We start from the raw sequence: 24,340 nt of genomic DNA on the forward strand, positions 1-24,340 counted from the left end.
ACGCCGCTTATACTTACACCCGGTGGAAGAAGTATTTTTTAGCAAGTAATCCTACACTTGACAAGCTAACAGCTAATTTAATATGACGCTGGCGCCAAAACCTTCTTCTTCTTCGTCGGCGGAAGTGATGACTTCTAAAGGTGTTTGCGACAGACAGAGAGATACTTGCCCTGGCGGCTGTGTCGTGGCGTCTGTGCTGCTATTTTGAATTTAAAAGGAAGATAAAAACAAATAATAATAACCTTTTTCGCTCCACAACAAGAGAGCGGGTGAGCAGCAACAGCGCAGCTCTCTCTCACTCACTCTCTCTCTCTCCCTCTCTCTCTCCCCCAGCGTCAGTCTCCTCCTCCCGGACCATCACATCCAGATCTCTCAGCAGCAGCATCATCCTCCGGACCCGCTCGCATCTTCTCTCTCTCCCAGTCGATCATCACCAAATTAAAAAAAAACACAACAACCTCCTCCCCCGGGGCTCCTTACTATTCACCGGCAGAACCACGCGATTTTGCAACGGATTTTGTGGAAGTCTTCAAGGCTCGGAACCCAGTCTTCTCTCACTGACACCTCACTCTCTTCAGGTACATTTTTTTTTAATGTCACTCCATCTCACCACGGTTGTGATGAACTCTTTAATATTCTGACTATTTCGTTTTTAAAAAAACTTATTCTTTCAAAAAACGAGTGTTGACTGACAGGATGTGTAATGCTTCTCTTTGCGTGAGTGTGTGTGTAGTAAGGGCTTGATGTATCTTCCTCACCATCATCATTTCCAGCTATTTATTGCGGATGCACACACACACACACCCCTTTGAGATACAAGCACATAGAAAACACACCGATACACACCCACACTCAAGGTCATCCCCTGTTGGCAAATGGTGGTGGTGGTGGTAGGGGGGAGGAGAGGGGGGGTAGTTGTGTAATAACCCAGTGTCTGGCTTTGGGGCACAGCTTCTAGTTTTCCCACCAAAAAAATTATTCAAGACGTTAAGATATTTTCTAACCGGCTCATGCAGGGCAGGCATTATTTCACCATCATCACTAGACATCCTTAGGGATTTTTTATTTTTTTTAACAAAGGACAATGACTCAGGTCGGATGTCTGCATTGCAACTGCAGACTGACCCTTGAGCGTTTTTTAGCGCCGAGGATCATCTGTGATACTCGAGTGATCGCTATGCTATGCTATGTGAGAATGTAACGGAGACGTTATTTATTTATTTTTTTGCTTTGCCATTATGTGAACGAATACACTGTATGTGTTGCAGTGTTGTGCTGATGCTTTCCACTTATCACTTCCGTACATTATGTTTCACCCCTTGTAGTTAATTTGCTTGGCGAGAGTGCAAACGTCAGCATCGTTGCACTTGAGTCACTTAAATGCAAAGTGGTGTGACACATGAGTGGGTGGATACATTTACAATTTTTAAAATGCTCGACTGTTAAAGACATTCCTCCCTATCCAAAATATTCTCACTATGCACCTGAAAGATACTCTTTTTGAAAGAGATTGTGGCCAAATAATGGCAGTTAAAAATGTTGTTCCCGTGACACATTCATAATTTACTTCCAAGGGAATCATCTAAACTTGCACATGTCGCTCCTGAGAAACATCTGTCTCCAGCTGGAGCTTTCTTCACACGCCAGTGCAACTTCTGTCTAAATGTCTGCATATATGGCAGATAAAAGTCATTTCTATGCCGCGGAATCAGAAGAATCAATTTAAACCAGTTGTTTAATTAAACAATTAAAAAATAAACCAAGTATATTGGAACAATTTATTTGTAAAGCAAAAGTGAATTAGCCTTTCAATTAAAAAAAACTCTCAGAGGGGATGGTGATTTTGAAAAGCAAGATGGAAACTGTTAAAAAGGTTGGAAAACACAGCAGTAGGAAGGTGAGTATGTAAATGTTTATTGGGAACTTTTCCTGGTTCACCTGCAGTGCAGGGGGTTTCCCTGCTCTTGACTCATGAGGGTTCATCGGCCTTTCATTATTTAACTGGGACCAATTTACAGACGATGAATAAATGGATAGACAGTACTACCAATAACTGACCAGAAACAGCTTCCTTCAATTGAGAAAAATCTCTAAACTTAGGAAAATGATGTCACAACACGATCTGGAGCTTGTAATCCATGCGTTTGTATCTTCTCGTTTAGATTTTTGTAACAGTTTATTTTTGTGTCCTAACAAGAAGGAGCTGTTTCGCCTGCAGTTAATACAAAACTCTGCAGCGAGAATTGACTGACATGCTCTAGTAGGAGAACTCACATTTCCCCGATCCTTAAAACTCTTCACTGGCTGCCAGTTTCTCTCAGGATCAAATTTAAAATTCTGGTTCTTACTTTCAGATCTATTCATGGTCAGGCTCCTCCTTACATAAGTGATCTGATCCAGCCTTACACCCCAGCTCGGGCTCTGAGGTTTGTCGATCAGAATCTATTGAAGGTTCGTGAACATGCTTCCGGATCAGAGGAGAGAAATCCTTCCAGGCTGTTGCTTCTTAAGCTTTGGAACGATCTTCCTCTCCCTCTGTGTTTGATGATCTACTGACTCCTTCAAGAAAAATCTGAAGACATTCTTATTTGTGCAGGCTTTTCCCTGATTTTTTGGGAATACTGTGTTTGTCTTATGTGTCTTGATCTTTTAAAGTATGTATTTTTACTGTGTATTGTTTTTGATTGTTAAAGCGCCTTGTGACCCTGGTCTAGAAAGGCGCTTTAAAAATAACAATTACTTACTTACTTACTTCATCTTATAAAACACCAACCTAAAGCATTAAATTAAATTAATCATACCACATAAATCGGACTGTATCTTGAGGTCCAAGGTCCAACATTATTGTTCTTTTAATATACAACTGCTTTCAAAGTAAAATTAATGTAAAAGTGAAAAAGTGTATGTGATTTTGCGATCAAATTCAATCACACAAAAGTTTGAATAAGGTTATCTTTGCTCTGGAAAGATTCAAGTCCTTAAATAGATCCAGATAATCTACTCAATAATTTAAAGCATCTTGAATTATTTTCATTGGCAGGAAAAAAGATGGGGAAACAAAACAGCAAACTGACCCCTGAGGTGATGGAGGACCTGGTGAGGAGCACAGAGTTTAATGAGCACGAGCTGAAGCAGTGGTACAAGGGTTTCCTGAAGGACTGTCCCACTGGGAGACTCAACCTGGAAGAGTTCCAGCAGCTCTATGTCAAGGTAACACTCACCTGACTTGACATACATTCACACTCTTGCTGACTCTCACTGAGAGTGTCTGCCACACATATGGAGCACGGTTTTGAAAAAAAACAAATGCAACAGATATTTAGCTGTGAGTAACAGATTGATTATCGTGAAGTAAAATGAGGACAATGATGGAAGCTGGAATGAATGTAGCACACTTCACATGCTGATTAGACACATTTCAGACAGACCACAATTAATATGAATAGTAGAAGAATATTTATATTGATAATCACTGAGTCCATTTTGCAGGAGGGAGCGATTACATCTTCAAATAGGCAACATAAACATTACATAATTATACATTTTTAATGGTGTCATGAGGTTGCTTTTGTTTTTATTTAATTAAAGGTATGTTTTACAGTAAAAATGCATTATTTTATTACTTATTTAAATAACTAAAGATGTGAAGAAACAGGTTGAAATATTATCAGAACCAGAAAACTATAACACTATTGCAAGTGTTGTAAACACAACAACAGAATTTGTTGCGGTGGCAGTACAGAATATAAAAATGAAATATTATGAATGAAATGAAAGACAAAACCCCCCACATTAGAGTAAAATAAAATAAGATCCGTTACTTTAACACCTTCTTCTTCTTGTTATTATTATTATTATTATGTATTGGAAACACCAAACATTTGAGGAACAGAAAAAAACACTAACCACAACATAATATTATTCAATACTTTCAAAAAACAGAAAATTACATTTCTGGACACAAGGTACATACTATTTAAATGTTAAGATTCTTCTCATAAACCGATAACTATAAGGGAAATTAAAGTAAAGTAAAATGCAATTAATTACAAATATAGTTAACATAATCGATTATTTACAATTCTTAATTTCATGCAATTTAAAAATACTAAATAAAAATGGTAAAGTAAATCATGCAAGTAATTTTCAAGTATTCATTTAAACATTTGACGAGTTTATATATACTTTTTATATTTTTACACAGCTCTCATTGAGGCCAGATGAATTCAAGCGAAAGGATGCAATGTTAGCAGTTATTTTCTGATGTGTGACAAGAGTAGGTCGTAGATGAAGCTTGTCTTCCGTCCGTAGATGATTGAGAGATAGTTCATGACTAAGTGCAACTTTCAACCTCCTGTCCGGCGACTCAGCCCTAGACCCCCGAGATCCACAACCCATGTTTTAGGCAAGGAAACGGACCATTAACCTGTTTGTAATTTTAATGCTTTTGGAACGACATCATCCAGGGAGACTAACTCTGCAATTATCCTTTGTGATCCGAGGATCCATTTTGTCTACTATGTAGAAAACCAACCAACATATTCAACAGTTCATTGGCCTTGTAAATAGAGATGATTCACATTTTATACGTCTAAATCATGCATCTTATTTTTCCTTAAAATCTAATGTTTCCAGGAGGAATGCCAGGCAGATATTTTTCCCTTACTTCCTGATGGGTTTGCAATGAACAATCCAAAAATTAGGCTTATTCATTTATCTATTAGTATTCTTGGATGTCGATGGCTTAGCATTGAGTGTTTATTTATGCCAATCATATTTCAGACTTTTTTCCATTTTCTCTAATATACAAGAAACACAGATAAATAAAATGATCATCCCATACTGATTTAATTTGAGCGAACATGTCCTAGAAAAATAAATCCAGTTGTGGATATCTTCTCCGGGCTACTGTTTCATGACGATAGCTGCACACATTTTACAGTTGAGGAAGCATTTAGTGTAGCAAAAACATCGATGTTTAATGATCAATGGTGGCAGGAAATGCCAGAGGCCATCGCTGTTACGCAAGAGACGCTTGTACGCAAACACACAGGTCACAAATCAACTTCTTTTGAATGCCTGTTGAGCTGTTGCATCATCTACAGTCAGCGAATATGGAATTAAATACAGTTTTTGACATGCGTTTTTATACAGCATCAGTATCAGGAAATAATGATTTGAATTGTTCTTCTAGTTTATGATTGATTTTGTCACCCTTCACTTTGTTGCTTGGAAACCATGTATTAACAACATGGATGGATGGATGGATGGATGGATGGATGGATGGATGGATGGATGGATGGATGGATGGATGGATGGATGGATGGATGGATGGATGGATGGATGGATGGATGGATGGATGGATGGATGGATGGATGGATGGATGGATGGATGGATGGATGGATGGATGGATGGATAGATAGATACACTTTATTGCTAAAGTCTTTATAGCTATCCCTCTGGAGAGTTAGGATGCCTCCATTACCCCTTGTTGGTGAGGCGTTCAGGGCACGTTGGTAGCAGGCTCCACTGCGGGAGAAGCAGGACATTTGTGAGGCCTCAGTTTTCCATTTTATTGTCTTTCACTTCATAATCACAAGCTGAGAATCCACGCTTCAATTACCTCACAATTACAAAACCAATTGTTCCTATGAACAGTGACTTCGTGAATTGTAAGTGAAGCAAAAGAGTGCGTTTGTGTCAGTGTCTAACGGGATAGATAATATTCCACTTTAACAGTAAGTATGTTGTTTCAGTTGCTCGACTCACAGGAGGATTTCTCCCTTCACACACATTTGCAATTGGTCTAATTAAAATGTTGCACTGGGGTGAAAGTAGGTGTAATGATGGTGTACTTGTGTAATTGACTTGTGGCAAGTGTACGAGGCGAACAGGGATTCGCTTTTATCAACACTTGATGATCAACGCAACAGCTGCACCTCCAGAGGTAGCCACTGTCACCTTAATGCACTGTTTTGGTCAGGTGTGAACATGATGTTCTTTCTCTTAGTTCCCACTTTCTTGCACCGGGTCGCCCTTACCTTTAAGAGTGTGGGGATTTCCTTGGGATGGAGTGTGGTTTGAAGGGCACCAACTGAGATGAAAGGAAGGGAAAATGTTGCGGATTAATTGGGAAAACTAACAAACTACACAGGACACTAAGATATAGCGGTGCTGTGATGTTCTTTCACTAATGAATTTGTTGTTTTCTCTTTTAACTACTTTTCTGTGTTAAGTTTTATGAGAGTGAAATTAAAAGGGAAACTTGTTTGGAGAGTTGGATGGGGAATTCGTCAAAAATCTCCCCAAACAATTCTAAATTATATCTTTTCATGTTCATCGAGAAAAAATTGTTTTATGTCAATCAAATTAAATTTCTGATTACACGGATATGACAATTAAAAAATAATGTTCCATCCAAATTACACCTGGTGGTTCTAGCTGTTTTTCTTTTGAGCCGTTTCCTCTTAGATGGTTTATAATTGATTTACCAACAAACAACGTTACTTGTGGTCAGGAATGGCCAGGATGAGTCTGGCAAAGGCAAACAATGTCAGAAGGCTGTGAGCAAATATGAGATTAAAAAGCCTCCCCGAAGGAATTGTTAATTCTGACTGTAAATCCAAGCAAACAAGGTTACAGGATTTGGATTGTTCAATTGACCTATTCCCCAGTCATCACTCGACATCTCACGTGTCAAAGAATATTTACTGATATACATTGGAAGATATTTTTTAGCGTTACATTTGGGTAGCCAGTTTAAATTTTGTATTTTGTAAGGGACTCCCTGGACAGCTTGTTAACAAAGGTCCACAAAAATACTTATACGGTACCCTGCATATGACATGAAATTTAAATTTATCTTGTAATATACGTTTCCCGAATTACGAATATCGAAAGATATTAGTATATAATTACCGTCCCAAAAAGTAACTAAGACATTTAAGCAAGAAGGCCAATATCATGGAGCGAGAGCGTATTATGTGGCCCCCTGCACACTTTTTGTACATTCAAACCTTGTTTATTTAAACAGGGATATTAAGTGGCTGTACTGAGGTGGACAGAGACAAACATCTGTTGATTGAAGACTTATTGAGTAGCAGCGATGTCGAGCAGAGCGATCTATATCAAACAATGATAAGAAATTATGTAAGATATTGACACCATGAGCACTGCTGAGCTGTCCCCATGCCAGTGCGAACACACTCACACAAACAATGAATGGCTAAATTAATGAACTACAGTTGTAAACATGAACCACATGACTCGAAAAAAAGACTTGGTAAACCAGACACAATTAACCACTAAAATAAACTGTTTGCGACTAAATTACTGGAGAATATTCTTGCTCCGGTTAAGCTTGAGTGTAGTGAAGTAACGCAAGATGCCAATATTATGAGATATGAATATCACAAGATATGAAGTAAATCTTAAGTTTCCAAACGACTACGTCGTCTCATTAGAAAGTCTTTGGAATGTTAATGTCATGTGGAAAACCCCTGGGAATGTCTCACCAGCTGCTGCTAGGTAGCACAAGGCAATCGTTTCTACTTGTATGTTCTCATCTCTGCACAGAGGACAACAATAGCGACACCAAGTCCTTAATTCAGAGGCAACAGGACTTGGTTAATATTGTTGCCATGACAACCTGGATCAGGAGCAATATAGCTGACCAAGCGTAGTTTAGGTTTGATGCCCCAGTTTAATCCCAGTGTGGGGATCATCATATTGTCTTGGTGAGACCTGGTGCCAGTCTTCAGTACAAATCTATTAATCTTTTTGTTATTAACAATTGCATACAGAAGAACCCACTTCAGCTTGATCCATATCAGAGCAGAAAAGCTCCTTAAATAAGTAACGCTTATTTTTCTCCAGGGAATTCCTGATATTCAGCTCCCCGAAGAGAAAAAGGGATTTAAAAACAGAGAAGAGGTTTCCTTGGCAATTCACACTTGACTTGCATGCCACATCTTGGGAAATATCTCATTCCTGACACGCAAGTCGCACTGGGAGCCATTTGTAACTGAATAACAACACAAAATGTTAGGGTGATAGATTTTGTCACTTGATTTTCCTCCTTGGGGCTGACTCGGAAAATGTGCATTCTAAACAGTTGTGCATCCATTTATTAAAAACCGTTGGCCTGTCTACTTGAGCTTCATCTACTGTGCACAAGATTAACCACTTGCTCTAGGGTACCTTGAAACACTGACTCAGCTTTGGATAAAAATACAAATGTCATAATTGTGCTTTATCTTTTTTTGTACCAGTTGATGTGTTGTTGCTGGCGAATACTTTAGCAGAACATGCAAACACATACACTTTCTTTGATTTTGTTTTGTTCTGTGTCTCTCGAACGACTCCCTTAAATGTGATAACATGCTTAAAGGTGATGTGACTATAGCGTGAAGATAGGAATCTGTCAGTGGTCGCAGAGATGGGGAAAAGGGTTGATGAAGTCACAGAGCATTACTCTGACATGCCCCCCCCCGATACAATCCCAAAGGCAGTGACCTGGATGTATATGGATGGATTCCACTCTGTCGCATGTTTGTGTTTTATTTTCTGTGTGTGCGTGAGTGCAGTGACTGAGTGAAACTCTATTATGAATCCCCAGGCAGACACGTTCAGAAGGAAGAAATGAGCAGATAGACACTACTTCGACTTGTCTGTCAGCTTCTCTCTGGAAGCATCGCGTGAGACGAGTCTGGCATATAAACTGCTTTACATTAATGACTCATAAATATCATTCAAGAGAGATAAAGCATCTCTTATACAACTGGTTGGACTATGTAGTCAATTATTTCAACCTTCTTTTCAGAACATTTATTGGTTCAATATAATATTTAAAATAGTTTTGGATTATTTTGGATACATGGATTATTATGTGTTTTTTATGTGTTTTTCAGCTGCCCTCTCTATTCTGACAGAAAATTGGGCGAGGTTATGTGTGATTTATTTACTAAGATTTCATCAGGTGAAGTCGCCATCACCATTTCATTGACTTCCATTGCAAAAATAGGCGAAACCGCACAAAAAATAAGTGAGATTCTGGACGTTTTTTCAACTATGAGGTGAGAATGATGAGATGAAACATGAAGAGGTTTGCAGCTCGATTTATATAAACCCTATATATACGTATATATGATAATCTGGCAGACTGATGTAAGACTTTGTCTTCAGATAGTTTTCTTAGCATCATCAATTAGGATTATTGATTTCTTAAAACAAAGTCTTGACACATTTAGATCTGTTTTAATTCAACAGGATTAGTTTAGTGATGTTTTGTAAAGTATTGTTATTTACACTGGTTATTTACTCCATTCTAATTGACATAAAGTGACGATTTTTTTCAATATATGCCGACAACAAAAATGAAAACACAAAAACTCAGAATTAATGAGCATAGAGCTGTAATTTGTCCCATCATTAGCAACCACAGAATGCAGCAAATAAGCAGGCAAAATAAACTTCTTCTCCACTAAATTAACAGTCAAACATGTTTTTAAGATGTTTAACTAACACTTGAACAAAAAGGGTTTTAATAATCTTCAGGGTGATATTATAAGCGGAGGTTAAGGTGGAACCACTTTTCTCAGCACAGACAACAACATGATATATGAACATATGATATAAAAGGAAGTGAAGGACTTATTTACATATTCTCTGACCTCAATATGATGGTTATTCCGCGGAACTCACGCCAAGTACATGGATTTCTGAAGCCAGAGGGGTTCTCAAAATCTTGATCGTCTTTCAAGGCGAGTTCCTTTCTCTACTTTGTGTCATCTTCCAAAAAAATCTGCGTAGAAATGTTTGTTACACAACAAAGACCACCTCGTCAGCTTCCAGTTGCACTTGCCTTGTAAGTAAATAAGTAAGTAATTTATATTTATAGAGAATATTGTCCTTGCCTTGTCCATTCCTCTCTAATTTCTTTATAATCAGGAAACTTTTGGAATTCAGGAAACAGTTGAGTAGTTTTCGAGGCCCTTTAGACGGGGCCTAGAACAAATGAAAATCAGCCTTTTATTTATAATAACTAAAGATTAGAGATGATTGCAATTCAAAAAAAGACACAGCCCTTGAGATATTTGATTAAAGTTGTATTTTCTCCTTCACCTGCGCTTAAAGCTAGAGTTGTATATGTTTTCCTAGAGCAGATACTGCAATAATATATATAACATATATAGTTTATCACATACCCCACCTTTAACACAATCATGTCCACTGATTAAAACGTAGAAAACTCCAGGTCCTTTGGCACACTTTCATTCCAAACTGCTGTGTAATCTAGCTGAAAATCCTGAACAAAAAACTGATACCTCTGTAGAAAGAGGTTTTCCCTTCAAAGCATTGTAGGGTTATCTTGTCATGCTTCACCAGCTGCTCTGAATGGGTTCAACCCAGTGCTCTGGGGAATAAGAAGCAATGACACATTTTCACACTCACCAATGTTCTCTCTACAGTGCTGTTAATTGGATGTGAGGAGAATCCAGAAGAGTATTTACACCACGTTATTAACCTATAAATAACACCGGTGCAAGATCTGCTCACTGTTAACTGTACACTGGAAAGTGTAACTATCATTTTAATACTGTCCAAAACAGAATACAACTTCAATCATGTATTGAAAAAAATAATAATAATAAAAAAAAAGGAAAAAATTGGAACCGGACTCCATCGTATCTGGCATGGGCGAAAGTCCCAAAAATCTTAACTTTAACCCTAATAGGCTGTTTTTGTTTTCTGGTGTTTTTTCTTTCCTGGAATGCAAAGCAATTCGATATAATATCTTATCCTTCATCACTTTCTATAATCCAGATGGAACACCACCAACATTTGACATTTCGTGCTTGTAACATTATTTACAGACGGATAAACCCCTGAAGAAGAGGGTCTTTCACTTTATAGTGAAAGACCTAATGTGCCGATTTAAGTGTCTCTTAAATTGTTCTAGGACCTCTATTATACTCATTAGTATGTTTCTTTTTGCACAAAACTCTCATTTAATAAAGATATTTACATTAGAAAATACGCTTAAGCCCCACACACTTAAAATGCTCCATTTTGGCTGAGAAGAATTCTCGTCCAAGCAACCACGCCCACTCTGCTCTGATTGGTCACAAAACACAAGTTGAATTCAAGGACTCTCGTAAATTTCAAACTCACCCCTAAAACTCACGTTTTGTACATTAAAAACGAATAATAAAAATAAGGTTAGTTGCTTAATGTACACATTACAAAAGTAAGTAACTCTCACCATGTTTACATAAATATTTATTTAGTTTCACGATTAACATGTAGGTACTTAACTGGCTTTAGGGCTTCTAGGGGAGGACATTTGCACCAGTGTGATGTCAGAATGTATAATTTAAACCGTAGTCTCGTTTGGCAAGATTTCCGACGGGAGAGAACTTTATTAAGTAATTAATTCAAAACGGAGCAACGTCATGATGAATGACCTACTGCATTTTGAAGAGGACGACTTTAACATTAAGAACATGAATAAGTCACGAGAGTTGGGTTTTCACATTAGCTGCCCTTCAAAGGCTGTCTCCGACTGGGCAAATAGAAACAAAAAACATATATATTTTAACAAAATTAGATTTGAACCGCCACCTTAAAACAACTCTTTCGGAGTGATATTGATTCACACCTGAGTGTTCTCTGCGGTAGCAAATGCTGATAGCAGCTGAGAGTGTAGGTGTATGTACGCACTCATGAATACATAATACCCTCCTACTCATCTGTGTCGCTCTCTGTGTGTTTTACTTTTACTTTTGCTTCACCTTTCTCTTCGCTGACTTTCTCTCTCCCTGATTAGCCTCTGAGAGCAAGTCGCTGCTGTGCTCCAAGAATAGCTTTTATTTTAGTCCAGACGTACTCGTGCCATCCTTCATCATTGTCTCCACATGTGGACTCACACCGACACACCCATTCACAAGAGGCAGACCCAGACAGTAGCAGTGCAATTTCTCACCGTCTGCTATAGTTAGGATGCAACGATTTTTGTGCTTGAGCTGCCAAACAAATCTTTTTTGTTCATTTGTTTCAATTTAACCCTGTGCACACTTTCAGTAAATTCTTTAGTTTTCAAAAATAATGTATTATAAACATAAATCACACTATTTTAAACTGAAAGAGGCATTTTAGAACTGAAATCAAAGAATCTCCAGGTGATCTGACAATATTTTTATAAAGATTGAAAAGGAGAGAAGAACAACTCTGCCTTTCATTCATACTTTTCTATTTCACTGAACAGAATATTTACTTCATACTTACCTTTATGTCTTTTTTATAATTATGAATAGTACATAATGTTTTCTCTATGTATTATAAACATTTATTAACATCATGTGAGCATTCTACAGTATCTGTACCATATGTGTGATGATTTATGGGTGTCATGTGACCAGTATATTTCCAGTATAGATCCATTACCTTTCTTTTATACTTCTCTGGAGAATTCTTAAATAGATAATCCCTTGTGTTATCTCAAGACAAGGTGACCCGAAAACAAGGGTTAAGTTAAAATTTGTATTCTAGGGAGAGTTTTCAACATGTTTACCCCTGTCACAGAAGTGTTATTCTGCCTCAGCGTTGTTAAAAGATATGCTTTAGAAAATTCCCTTGACACCTTATAATGTCTTTATCAGGTTAAAGTTTCAACAACATTAAAATATAATTTGGTAATAGTCTATGTTAGACTCTGTACAATACCAACAGTGTTTGTCTCTCTACTAACCATTTCAATAATGACGCCTTTACAACCAGTTAAATTGTTTCTGCTCTGTTTCCTACCTTATACATTACACTAAAACCCATTAAACAGCTGCTTTATATCAGTAAATCTCCATTACTTTCAGTGAAATCAGATCAGAAACCTAATTGTCAGATGGTACTTTATCAGAGGAAAGTAATTCAGGCACTGTAGTGGTTTAAAACTGTGAAAAAGGTCTGGTGCTAAACAGTGCTACAACTGAGGACACAGGTAAACAAACCAAGAGCTGACAACCAGAGCAAGAGCAGATGGTGGCTTCTGTTATAATAAATTGTATTGTATTTTAGATCTGTCAGGTGTTTTTACACTCCCACTTTGTACCCTGCAGCATCAAATAAATTATGCAGTAGGGAATCCTTCTGTGGATCCGTATTTTATTTATTACAGCTTCCCTGTTGGACACTTCAGGTCTTTTTAAGCAGTTTCAAGGTGAAATGGAGCATTTAACAAGACCGTAACTGAGGTTTTATGGGTAACCATTCTACACAAAAGGTATTTTTTCTTATTTTTTTGGTGTACTTTGGGTCGTGTGAGGACATCTTCTGTTTGTCCAAGATCTGGAACTAATACATCCTTGTTAGTAAAGCAGTCCATATCCCCTCGCATCCAGCATGGGGTGTTATTAGGTTAGGAGCCTGGCTTTTCCTTTCATGGTCTGCTTCTCTCTTAATCTTGCCATTTAACGTCATACATGCCTTCTCAGTACTGAGCCACCCCTCGTATACTTTCCAAATATGAGAGGTACTCCACAACAGATTATTTTATTGGTAGATTTAGATCTCCATTTACATTTTTAAGAAGGTGAGGTCCTTTTAATTTGCCCTTCTTTAATAATTTCCACAAATTATAAATTTACCTCTTCTTTTTTTTCATTGTTTAGTTGGTTCAAAACATTTGCTGCCTAGGTTTTATGCATCTGGATCAACAGACTGTCTATGCACAATTTAAAAGATTTAAAAAACACATATTACATATTGAATACATAACAATGAGTCCTCAGAGAAGAGAAAACACATGTTATGCGTTGTCTTTGAATCGTTATCATTGCTTAAAAAATATTCACAATTGTATTTCTTGACATAAGCAGCATACCATTACTCTTTATACCTCTTGTCCCCATTTTTTTTCCACTGTTTTATCTTCCCATGATTACCTTGTTTTTGTTAAATTGATTTCAGACATCGAGCATTGATGGTGTCATCGATTGCTCTCTCTCGTAGCCCAGCGTATGTTTCTTCCCTCTTCAGCCTGAAAAAACAGCAGGGTTAATATTTCTATCAACATGCGTCTTGCTTCTTAAGCCTTTCGCCTCACTGAATGAAGGACTGATCAATCAAGTCTTCCCCTGGCCTTCAGACCTTGAGTATAAACAGAGGTCACCACAGAGGTATAAATGTAGTGAGATTATGAGGCAGCGGCGCCAGCCTCTGCCGCCGCTTTGATTTTCTTCACAGTCAGGCACTGCTGCTGCTTCTCCACACGTGATGTGATGCTCTCACATCTTGTTGACAGCAACATGGACCCAACATATTGAACCTCAATTAAACCGGTTCTTTTCTTGCTGAATGCAGCTTCGCTTTCTACGCTTTTAATCACGGACACGATAAAACATCAGGCCAAAGTCAACAGTCTCCATGTTGTTGGTGAATAACTATTTTGTGTATTTATAGAAGGAGACAGGTTTATCAGGTGTAATTAATCTTGAACTTTTGGACATTATATTAATGGATTCTGTAAAAAAAACAACAACAAAGGTGAACCAGTCCCTTTTATGTTATCAGATATTTGTTTGTTCGGGTCATAAAATCATAACCAATAAATTTATTACAAAATGGCAATTCAGGCCTTGTTTTTCCTTACAGCTCTGTGAAGATATTTTAACTTTTATTTCTGAAGTTCCTTCATTTGGTTCATGAGTGAAGGAATGTTGGTGATAATGAGATGTAGGGATTGGAGCAGCATCTCCAGTCAGGTCTCTAGATCCCTCCGTCATGTCGAACAGTTATCCCAAAAGGCAAAGCTAATGATTAATCTTGGTTTCTACTCTGATCTATTGTCAGAAACGTTCAAATCTTGAGCAACAAGCTTGGTCATCAGGGAGAAGCTAGAAGTGTTAACTATTGCCGTCTTGTGGCAATACAGTGTTATTACACAGTCAACTAGGGCTGCCCAAATATTTAATTGACTAATTAGAAAACGAATTAGAAAAGCTCAAGCGGAGCCAGTTTAGCTTATGTGACACTGATATCTAAGCATACTCCCACCAGGCTTCCAAAAAGATAATTAAAATTGCATTTTGCAAAACAGAGGCGCATGTTTGCGTGGATGTACTGAAGTCTTGGAAAAATGGCTGCAGTAATTCCAACTGAAAGGCAGTGGAGTTATGAGAATAAATACAGACTTCAGTTTCAGTTTATTTTAAAAGGACAATGTGCAGTTACATTAAAAAGATGGCTGCACCAGATTTAGCACAATGCTACTTTCCATCTGTGGTCCTCAACAATATACACACATATAGATACATATAGTCTGCCAGTGCACTTACTGTAAATGGATGCTGCATGTATTGTCTGAGATGGTGAGTGAGGCTGAGCATTAGCGCCGTGAAGAAACAACCATGTATAAGAGAAGGCATCTGCTGTCAGTCCAAGGTCATGGACGTGTGAGTCTCTGAATAGACTTGTCAGTGTTGTGAAAATAATGCATGAGATGTGCGGCTTTATTTGAACAGCCCTGCGGTAGCACTGATGAATGACACAAACCATATCCAGCAAGTCAAAGATGAAGGGCCATTTAAAGAGCCATCACAAAGATACACACGACCCCGTTCAGAGGGCGAGTGATTAAAATATAAACGTGTGTGTGATCACAGTTGTTTTAGCTATAACCTAAAAATGGATCCAATTAATGTGGATTATAGCTACAAACTAAGATTTAAAAAGCATGAACTTAATTTAAGGTTCAGGGAATAATCGCTGTCCATGGTGCTGAAAGGAATCTCTATTTTTTTAGGGTAGGGGTGTACAATTGATTTCCCTTTGAAGATACATTACAAATGAAAATAAAAAGATTGAATTTATTGAATTTATTTTAAAATATATTTTAATACTCAGCAAATTCTGTAATTATATTGTTTAATTGTATTTAAATATCACCATAAATCTACAAACTACTAAAAAAAAGTCCACAAGAACATTTCCTATTTAATTGAAAAAAGATTTCTCTGTCTGCTTGTATATATTTAACACATGAAACAAAATGTTATTGATTCCTGTTGCTTAGAGGAACGAAGCCCAGGATTTAATAAGCTCAGAGACTCGCAAAGGTATGTGCAAAATGTGTGTGTCACACTTCGTTTGGTCTGTGTATTGAAGCAGATGGGAAAATCGAAGTCCAAAGAAAGGTTTCACATTTTTACCGTGGCAAGTAGACTGCGTTGTTGTCATAGCAGCAGTCAGCAGGAATAAATGAGTCAGTGAGTGCAATGACATATCCTTATTCTTTTATTTATTTAATTTTTTAGTGATCATGCGCCAAGTGGAACTGTTAGCTTTGTATAATGTGACTAATCACTGCTTTCACCTCATGTAAGACACATTCCTGTGGCCAAAGAAGAGATTCGTACTGAATATTTTCGTGTTTTCTTGGAAGAAAAACAGCATAAATGGCGAATCCATGAACCAGGGCTTGAAATTTAAATGTGAAATCGCCCGAGGGACAACCATACGATTGATATTCTGCTATACTCTATTAATTAAAATATTAAGTAAGAATTTGAATTAAGATAAATACAGATTTATGACACAAAAGTAGAGGTGTTAAGAAATACGAACACGTTAAATAACACAAAGTAAAAAGCTCCAATATGATATGTTTTTAAATACAGTTATTTAATCTGCAAAAAATATAAAAGGCTCTACTTTTTATATATATATTTCTTTCATTTGACAACAGGGATTTTGTCAAAAGAGGACTGATTTTACATTATTGTTACACTTCCCTTTAGTAAGTTTGCATCCTCTGGTTGGCCACAAATAAGAGCTTTTAGGCCATTTGACAATTTCTCCGTGTGTGATGCAACATTTCACGACAAAGGATAATGTATTTCTATTTTAAAATAAACTTATTTCATATGCATATGCCACCTTCCTAACTTTTAAAATTACTCACAGATTAATGAAGCTTCATTAAGCAGTATCATTATTTTGGATGGCACCCTTTTTATTAACTCCACAATTTTAATTTATTTTGTATTCCGTGTTTCGTGGGAAAACAAGTTGATTTACAATGACAAAAATCATCAAGCTAAAAAAGGAATATCAGTTTGAAAATTTGTAAATTTCCATCCCAAGTGAGGTTCATGTAGTTTAGTCCAAAATGGGTATGCTGGTAATTTGATGATGAGATGAGATTTAACATCTTTCACCACAAGGATGCTATTCAAAGATTATTTGCTTTGATGGGAAGCAGTTGAAGAAATTGTGCATAGAAGCATTAATGATTTGTTTTCCCTCTGAGACGTCTTCGATGATACTGGAGACACGTGGTGGACGAAACATTGATGTGTGTGATTTTTGGTTTCCCACTTTCTGGCCCTGTATCGTGTGTGTATTCTTCATGTGTTTATTATCTTCAGAGCAGATTGTAGTTGACAGAAAACAAACCAACTTGTGGTTCTACCACAATTGATCATATCAGAAATCAGAGGCAGGTGAACAACACTAAATCTTTTGGATGAAGAATATACACCAATTCAATGCTCTATGTCATTCATCCATATCCATCCATCTAATCCATTCATCTTCTTCCAAATATCAGCGACTGGGTCATGAAGAAAAGAGGTCCAGACTTCCCTGTTATTATAAATTTCATTCAGCTCTTCTCGGAGAATACTCAGATGTTCCTAGGTCAACTGGGAGAAATATTCTCACAGGAGTGTTCTGGGTCCGTCTTGAGTTCCCCTAAAAAATGTGGAGCAGGTCTTCTTTGAGTCCCTCCTGAATGACTGAGCTACTCACCTTATCATTAATAGTGGTGTAACACACACAGTAGAGAAAACGTTTATCAACAAGCCACTGTTTCAGTCACTGGCAATGTTTGTGCAGATTCAATGTTATTGACCTAATCCAAACAAGACAGTGTGATAATGTTTGTTTTATATCATCTCAAGGGGTTTGCAGGGAGACACTCTGGCAGCTCAGAGATCAGTTTGACTCTTTATTAAGACTTTCAATAACCATTGTGTCCTACTTCCAACTAATCCAGTTACATTTCAAGACCTGAAGGTTCAGATAAAAATCCCACCGTCTCGTTTTAATCCAGACCCCAGCCACTTTCTGCTGGAAGTTTTTAAGCTCCCAGATGTCCATCCAACTTATCATCCAAGCTGGCGGCTTGTGTCCAACAGATATGAGGCGGTTTGACCATTTCCGTCACTAGATGTATACAGTATATTTTTTTCTTTTAAGTGATTTTTTCACACATATTCCAATAGGTGTCTCTTCTGAGACACACATGGATGGTGTTCAGAAGTGCCAAACGCTCTATGATCTGGCTGCCAGTGTAAAATTTCAAGTGTGACTTGCGTCTTTCTCACTCCCTCTCCCTTTTTCCTGTGTTAGATCAGCAAGGGTGCCAGCTTGCAGGCCCATTATAGCGGCTTTCATGTTCTGCTCAGCGACAGCATGTTTCGGGATTGTGTGTGGAGGTGGTGTGCTGCGCTGTGCTCGACAAAAAAACCTCACCACACACACACACACACACACACACACACACACACACACACACACACACACACACACACACACACACACACACACACACACACACACACACACACACACACACACACACACACACACACACACACACACACACACACACACACACACACACACACACACACACACACACACACACACACGCTGAAGCACATTTAAAGCCCGGGTGATGAGGATGGTCTGGCAGTCTGTCTGCTCTTTGATGAGGGACTACAGTCGTGTCACACATCCAGAAACACAGACAGGAGCCGGAATCAAGGAGAGAAAAAGCTGCAAAGACAATAGTCTGAGCGAGTGGATTCTAAGTCTATTTCTATCATGGTTCTAAAAGTAGGTTTAGTTAGAGGCTGTGTCACCCTCCATCTTGTCTGTTTGTCTCCTTCTCTATCTTCCAGATACCCTGCAGTCCAATCTGTGTTACTGCAGCTCTCTTTCTTGCCGCGGTGTTTCCCCCTAAATCAGACTTAGGCATAATGCGGCCTCTGGGCTTTTTAACCCTCTAATTGCATTTATGCAGCCCTTTGAGCAAAACAATAAAATATGAATCATTTCTGAGCGAAGACTTTGTACAGAGCTCATTGCTACTTCGACTCTAAACATACTTTTCTAGAAATAATAATAATTTCCTTTTTCCTTATTTTACTCTTTTTTGAGTATAACTTATTTGAAATAAACAATGACACTCATATAGTATCTACAAGTTGTGTTAATTTTTTATTTGTTTCATGATTTAATACCAAGACTCTTTTAATTCTTCATATGTTAAAGTATTTAAAATACAATTGAATAATCATTTCTATATTGTTTTTCATTGATTGTTTGTTTTTATTAATGGTTGTCTTTTTTTTAACCAAACTCGTCTGTTGAATGATGAGGTTTAAGCACTTTTATAACATAATTGTATTTTGTTTGGAGACAAAATTTGGAGCTTGATTTGTCCCCTGTGCCACAGGTTAAATTTGATAAGAAAAATGTATCTGTCTGTGACCTAAGGAAAGGGTCAGCATGAGCACCTTTTGGTCCAGGGCTAAAGCCATAGAGATATCCTCAAATATTTGCCTCGAGAAAGAAGGTTCATATATGACACGGTAATTTACAATAGCATGTGACGTTGGCCGGAAGTTGCCAAAAGTAAAGTAATTCTGATTCCTGAGTGTAACCTCCAAAACAGTTTACCTTTACACACAAATAAAAGCTTATAGATGACTGTAAATCACAAATATAAACCATTTTTAAAGGTATCCTTACATTTTAATTTAAACATGTGAAAGATCAGGTGTCTACTTTCCTCTTGGTTGGTTTAATTCGAATTATCGAACCCAATCAATTGAATCATTTAAACATTTGTCTCTCTCTGTGGTGCAGAAGGAGACTCTCGCTCACTCCTGTGGAACACTACTACCACCCGCTGTCCACTGGTCTCATTGCTAAAATAATATTGAACTTTTCATAAAAAATAAATGCTGGACAACAATCTTGTGTTGATAAGAAGCGTTGTGGGCATGTAAATATGAAAGCAGCCTAGTATAGACTATCAGCCTCATTCTTAAACACCCACAGCAATATAAGATTGCGGCGTAAGATATTCAGACGTGTGTTTTGGATCGAACAAAGCTCATCTCTTGTCAATGCATCGATCGACAAAAGTAGCAGCATCTTTAGACATCAGCATGAGGTTCAGTGCTGCCTCGTGTCAGAGCTCTGCGCGACCGGCTAGTGGCTCTCTGAGCCTTCAGCAGTGAGGTCGAGTGGAAGGTTACACATAATGAATTGTGTGTCGTCTGCCCACAGGGTTCACGGGATGCTGTGGAATGACGAGTTGAGCTGTGGGGATTCGGTGGTCATATGTTGTGGTTTTGCATTAACCTCCGACCTGGTGCGCAATTTTGGAAGTACCGCTGTCTTGAAATGAGAGCTTGATCCCCCACACCGGAGAGAGTTCAGTAGACTTATTCAACAGACGCAGCACTGAGGTCGAATGTAATCCAGTTGTTCTGCATCATTTCAGGTTTAGATGGGAAAGTAAAATGTAATTATTTAGAGTAATCTTGTTTGAGCTCCAGCATGTGGTTGATTTGAACATGGACTCTGACCTGATTTGTTTTCCAGGTTAGCTTCGGAGACCAGTAACATTCTGAAGAAAGCCCGATTTTCTTCTGATTTTCAATGACAGTGTCTCAGATGTTACTGGTTTGTAGGGATAGTTCCCCTAAAATTCAAACGTCAGACATTTTCTACTCACCGTCATGTCGACTAAGGGTTGTGACCTTTTTTTATAATCTGTTCCTTTATAGAGTTAGAGACAGGTGGAGCTCAGTTTTCTTCATTCATGTCTAAAATGACGTGAAGTGATTCAGACAGGAGGAACTCTGGGTAAATATCGTGAGTTCTTCCAGTGAAGACAGTTGACTGTATGAGCTCTGAAAGCTGTCGCAATATTTACTTACTGTCTGTATCGCTTGTTATTCTTTAAACTTCTTCTACAAAGAATCTTAAAATAAAGACTTATTGATGTTTTTTCTGAAAAATGTCTAATGTTAGGGTTTTAATAGAAGATGGACGTTACAGACAAGCAGTACGGAGGTATTTGGATGTTTTTAAATGCTTCATGGTCGAAGATGGAGACAACTGAGCATTGGCTGCTTCATTAAAATGAACATACATTTTACCTATCGTTCTAAAAAAGAACCGATTACTCTGAAAATAATTCAAACCCTTGGTCGACATGAGGGTGATTAGAAAATGACGTGGGTGAACCATCACTTTAAATGGGATTTTCTGAAATGAAATAGGTTTATTGGTCTTGGTTAAGAAGACTAATGAAACCTAGAGATGAGATGAGATTACAAATCAACCATACAGTAAAACCCACATTGGTGGTCAACCTTATACCTGACTTATACAACCTATCTCTTCTGTCTGTCTAGTTCTTCCCTTACGGTGATGCGTCCAAGTTCGCCCAGCACGCCTTCAGGACCTTCGACAAGAACAGCGACGGCACCATCGACTTCAGAGAGTTCATCTGTGCTCTGTCCATCACGTCAAGGGGAAGCTTCGAGCAGAAGCTCAACTGGGCCTTCAACATGTACGACCTGGACGGAGACGGCAAGATAACACGTGTGGAGATGTTGGAGATCATCGAGGTAAAATTCTGTGGCAGCTATTTGTACAACTCATTTTACATTTTACTTAGTCAATGTGAACTTTAATGATCAGGAAATGATCAAATGTGTAAAAATGCGCTAATAGGAGTGCAGAAGAAATATTGTTTTGGTAGTATAGGTGGATAAATTTATTTATGAAAGGACCGAACTTCTGAGACTATTTATATGCTGCCATCAAGTGGCCAAACATGGTTAATTCAACCAAAGCATCCTGTAGTCCAGAGGTGAACAATCACATTGTTAGCATGCCAGAAGTTTTGTGAGGCACGATTACAAAAAAAAAAGAACAATCTTGTTTTAGGGGGTAAATAGAAATGTTTCTTCTATTAATGATTTTTTAAAATAATAAATATATAGATAGATCTACCTTTAATCTATTTTTTAACTGCAGTGACTACTTAATTTTCCCCATTGTGGGAAAAAGAAAAGCTGTAACAATACAATACCAGATAATAGAAGATTGATTAGAATTATTGATGAGTTGATGCAGCATCTGATGTTGGAGCTCATCAAAGGCCACTAGATGGCACTCTCTGCATTATAATATCTGGCTCTGATCTACAAACTCAATGAAACCTGGCATCAGTTTTAAACTGACAGTGACATAAAGTGGCCCTTCAAAATGATGACACATAATTCAGCTCCAACAAGTGATGCTTCATCATTAGGCCTCATCAAACCGTCACTAATAACAATTTAACGATCACAAGTAAGTTTATAAGAGGTGTGAACAAGTGTCCTCTGCTCCTCCTTTATGCAGGCCATCTATAAAATGGTGGGCACCGTGATCATGATGAAAATGAACGAGGACGGCCTGACGCCCGAGCAGCGGGTGGACAAGATCTTCTCCAAGATGGATAAGAACAACGACGACCAGATCTCCCTGGAGGAGTTCAAAGAGGCGGCTAAGAGCGACCCGTCCATCGTATTACTCCTGCAGTGTGACCTCCAGAAATAGTCCCAGGGCAAGCAAAGCGCTCCACCAGCCGCCACGGACTGCACAGAAAGAATTCCATGTTCCATTCAGTTTGCAGCTATTTCCACTGAAAAAAATGGCTTGGACTACCTTTCAATGGATCTGCTTCTTGTGTTTGAAACACTTGTGTGCATGAGAATGTTATTTGCTATTTAAAAAAAAAAAAATCAAGATCAACGCTCAAAATACAACAAGGGGAGGGTGGAAGACACAAACACACACATGCAGACACGCACCTCACTACACCTCGCACAACTAATATATATATAAAGAGAAATAAATATTTAAGTTATTTAAAGATTTACTGCCAAAATGTGACGTGTGCAAATTATTTTCCATTTTCATTCTTCCTGGGCTTTTTCACACATCAGTTAAAGTTGCAGCTTCGCTATTTATTGTTTACTGATGCTAACTATCTGTGCTTCATGAATTCAACTAAACCAAACTCATATATCTGCCTCTGATAAAGACACTGTCTATCAAGTATTAGCTTTGGACAAACTTAGAGATGGACGGGGGTTTGTCTAACTTTTCCTTGCTTGTACCGTTGGTAAAAAATATGTAAATGTAGTTTATTTGCATGCCTTTAGATCCTGCCTTAAAATAAATCTCTTCATGTTGCATCCTGTGACTGACGACAGAAAGCCTTATCTAAGCAGACACTGGGAAAAAAAAAGATTTTTACTGACTAGGAGAGAGAGTAACGCGACAGTAGGTCCCTTTTTTGGGATGGGACTTTAGTGAGGCCGCTTTAACTATCTAAGCATGTTTCCTTGTAGCTTAGCTGTGATGTTTATTGCCAAGACCTGTGCATTTTAATTCAGTAGCATCGAAACAGAAAGGAACGGTATAACTAAAACCTTGCAAGTAACAAAAGAACATTTGTTTTAGAATTAACATCACTTGTTTCTAACCATCAAAACCACTGTTTTGACTTTTTTCCAGGTTGCATATCAGTTTAGAGGTTTGGTGAGTGTCACAGAAACTTGTGCAACATTAGTTTTTTTCAGTGGAAGTAGAAAAACATGTTCGAAGGGGAGCATTCGTTTGCTTTCGAGAGCCCTTACTGTGAAGCCTTTAGTTGGGAACTCTACATCTCCACGTATTCTCTCTCCTACCTATCAGTCAATCTTTTTGTACTTTTTTACTCCCCTCTCACACCACTAAGAGTACATGTAGAGAAGCGAAGGTCATCTTTGAATCAGAACTGCAATACAGAGAAAGTAGTTTGCCTGTGTCCAAAGTAAAAACGTTCTAATCAACTCAGTCACTGGTATCTGAAATTCTCTACATCTTTGGCAGCATCGTATTTCCAATTGTGTTGTTGCTATAAAGCATCAAGATACCAAATGTAAGCAAAGGCAACCGTGTACGAGAATTATTTTGTAGCATGTATCGTGTCCCTGACAACATGGCTGCACTATTCCCTGTGTCGTGATTTAATCTAATAAAAGGAACTCTATGGGCTTTTGTGTTCTTTTGTCCCTCTGTAATGATTCTACGAAGAACAAAAAAAAAAAAAAAAGGTTTCAGTTTAAGTATGATGAAGCCGTTAAAGGTAAACTGTATTTAAACACATTAAAGCAAGATAAATGTAATAGTCTGGCCCGTTCTTGGTTGACAAAAGAATGTAACA

The 24,340-nt window shown here is 37.9% G+C and overlaps 1 protein-coding gene across 1 annotated transcript; it reads left to right on the forward strand.

The window, feature by feature from the left end:
* Positions 1-404: 404 nt before the first annotated feature.
* On the forward strand, positions 405-24,171 carry vsnl1a (visinin-like 1a). Its single transcript, XM_087805645.1, has 4 exons — positions 405-578; positions 3,041-3,210; positions 21,492-21,707; positions 22,489-24,171. The coding sequence occupies exons 2-4, from the start codon at positions 3,049-3,051 to the stop codon at positions 22,684-22,686; spliced, it is 576 nt and encodes a 191-aa protein (XP_087661771.1). The 5' UTR covers positions 405-578; positions 3,041-3,048; the 3' UTR covers positions 22,687-24,171.
* The last annotated feature ends 169 nt before the right edge of the window (positions 24,172-24,340 follow it).

The sequence above is a fragment of the Callionymus lyra genome, chromosome 13, assembly GCF_982586985.1.
Source record: "Callionymus lyra chromosome 13, fCalLyr1.hap1.1, whole genome shotgun sequence".
Classification (NCBI taxonomy): Eukaryota; Metazoa; Chordata; class Actinopteri; order Syngnathiformes; family Callionymidae; genus Callionymus; species Callionymus lyra.

Bases quoted from the DNA above. Each gene is read 5' to 3' on its own strand.
- vsnl1a (XM_087805645.1), top strand. From the start codon at position 3,049: ATGGGGAAACAAAACAGCAAACTGACCCCTGAGGTGATGGAGGACCTG. The intron at 3,211-21,491 runs GTAACACTCACC...CTGTCTGTCTAG, and splicing joins TCCAGCAGCTCTATGTCAAG to TTCTTCCCTTACGGTGATGC. The intron at 21,708-22,488 runs GTAAAATTCTGT...TCCTTTATGCAG, and splicing joins AGATGTTGGAGATCATCGAG to GCCATCTATAAAATGGTGGG.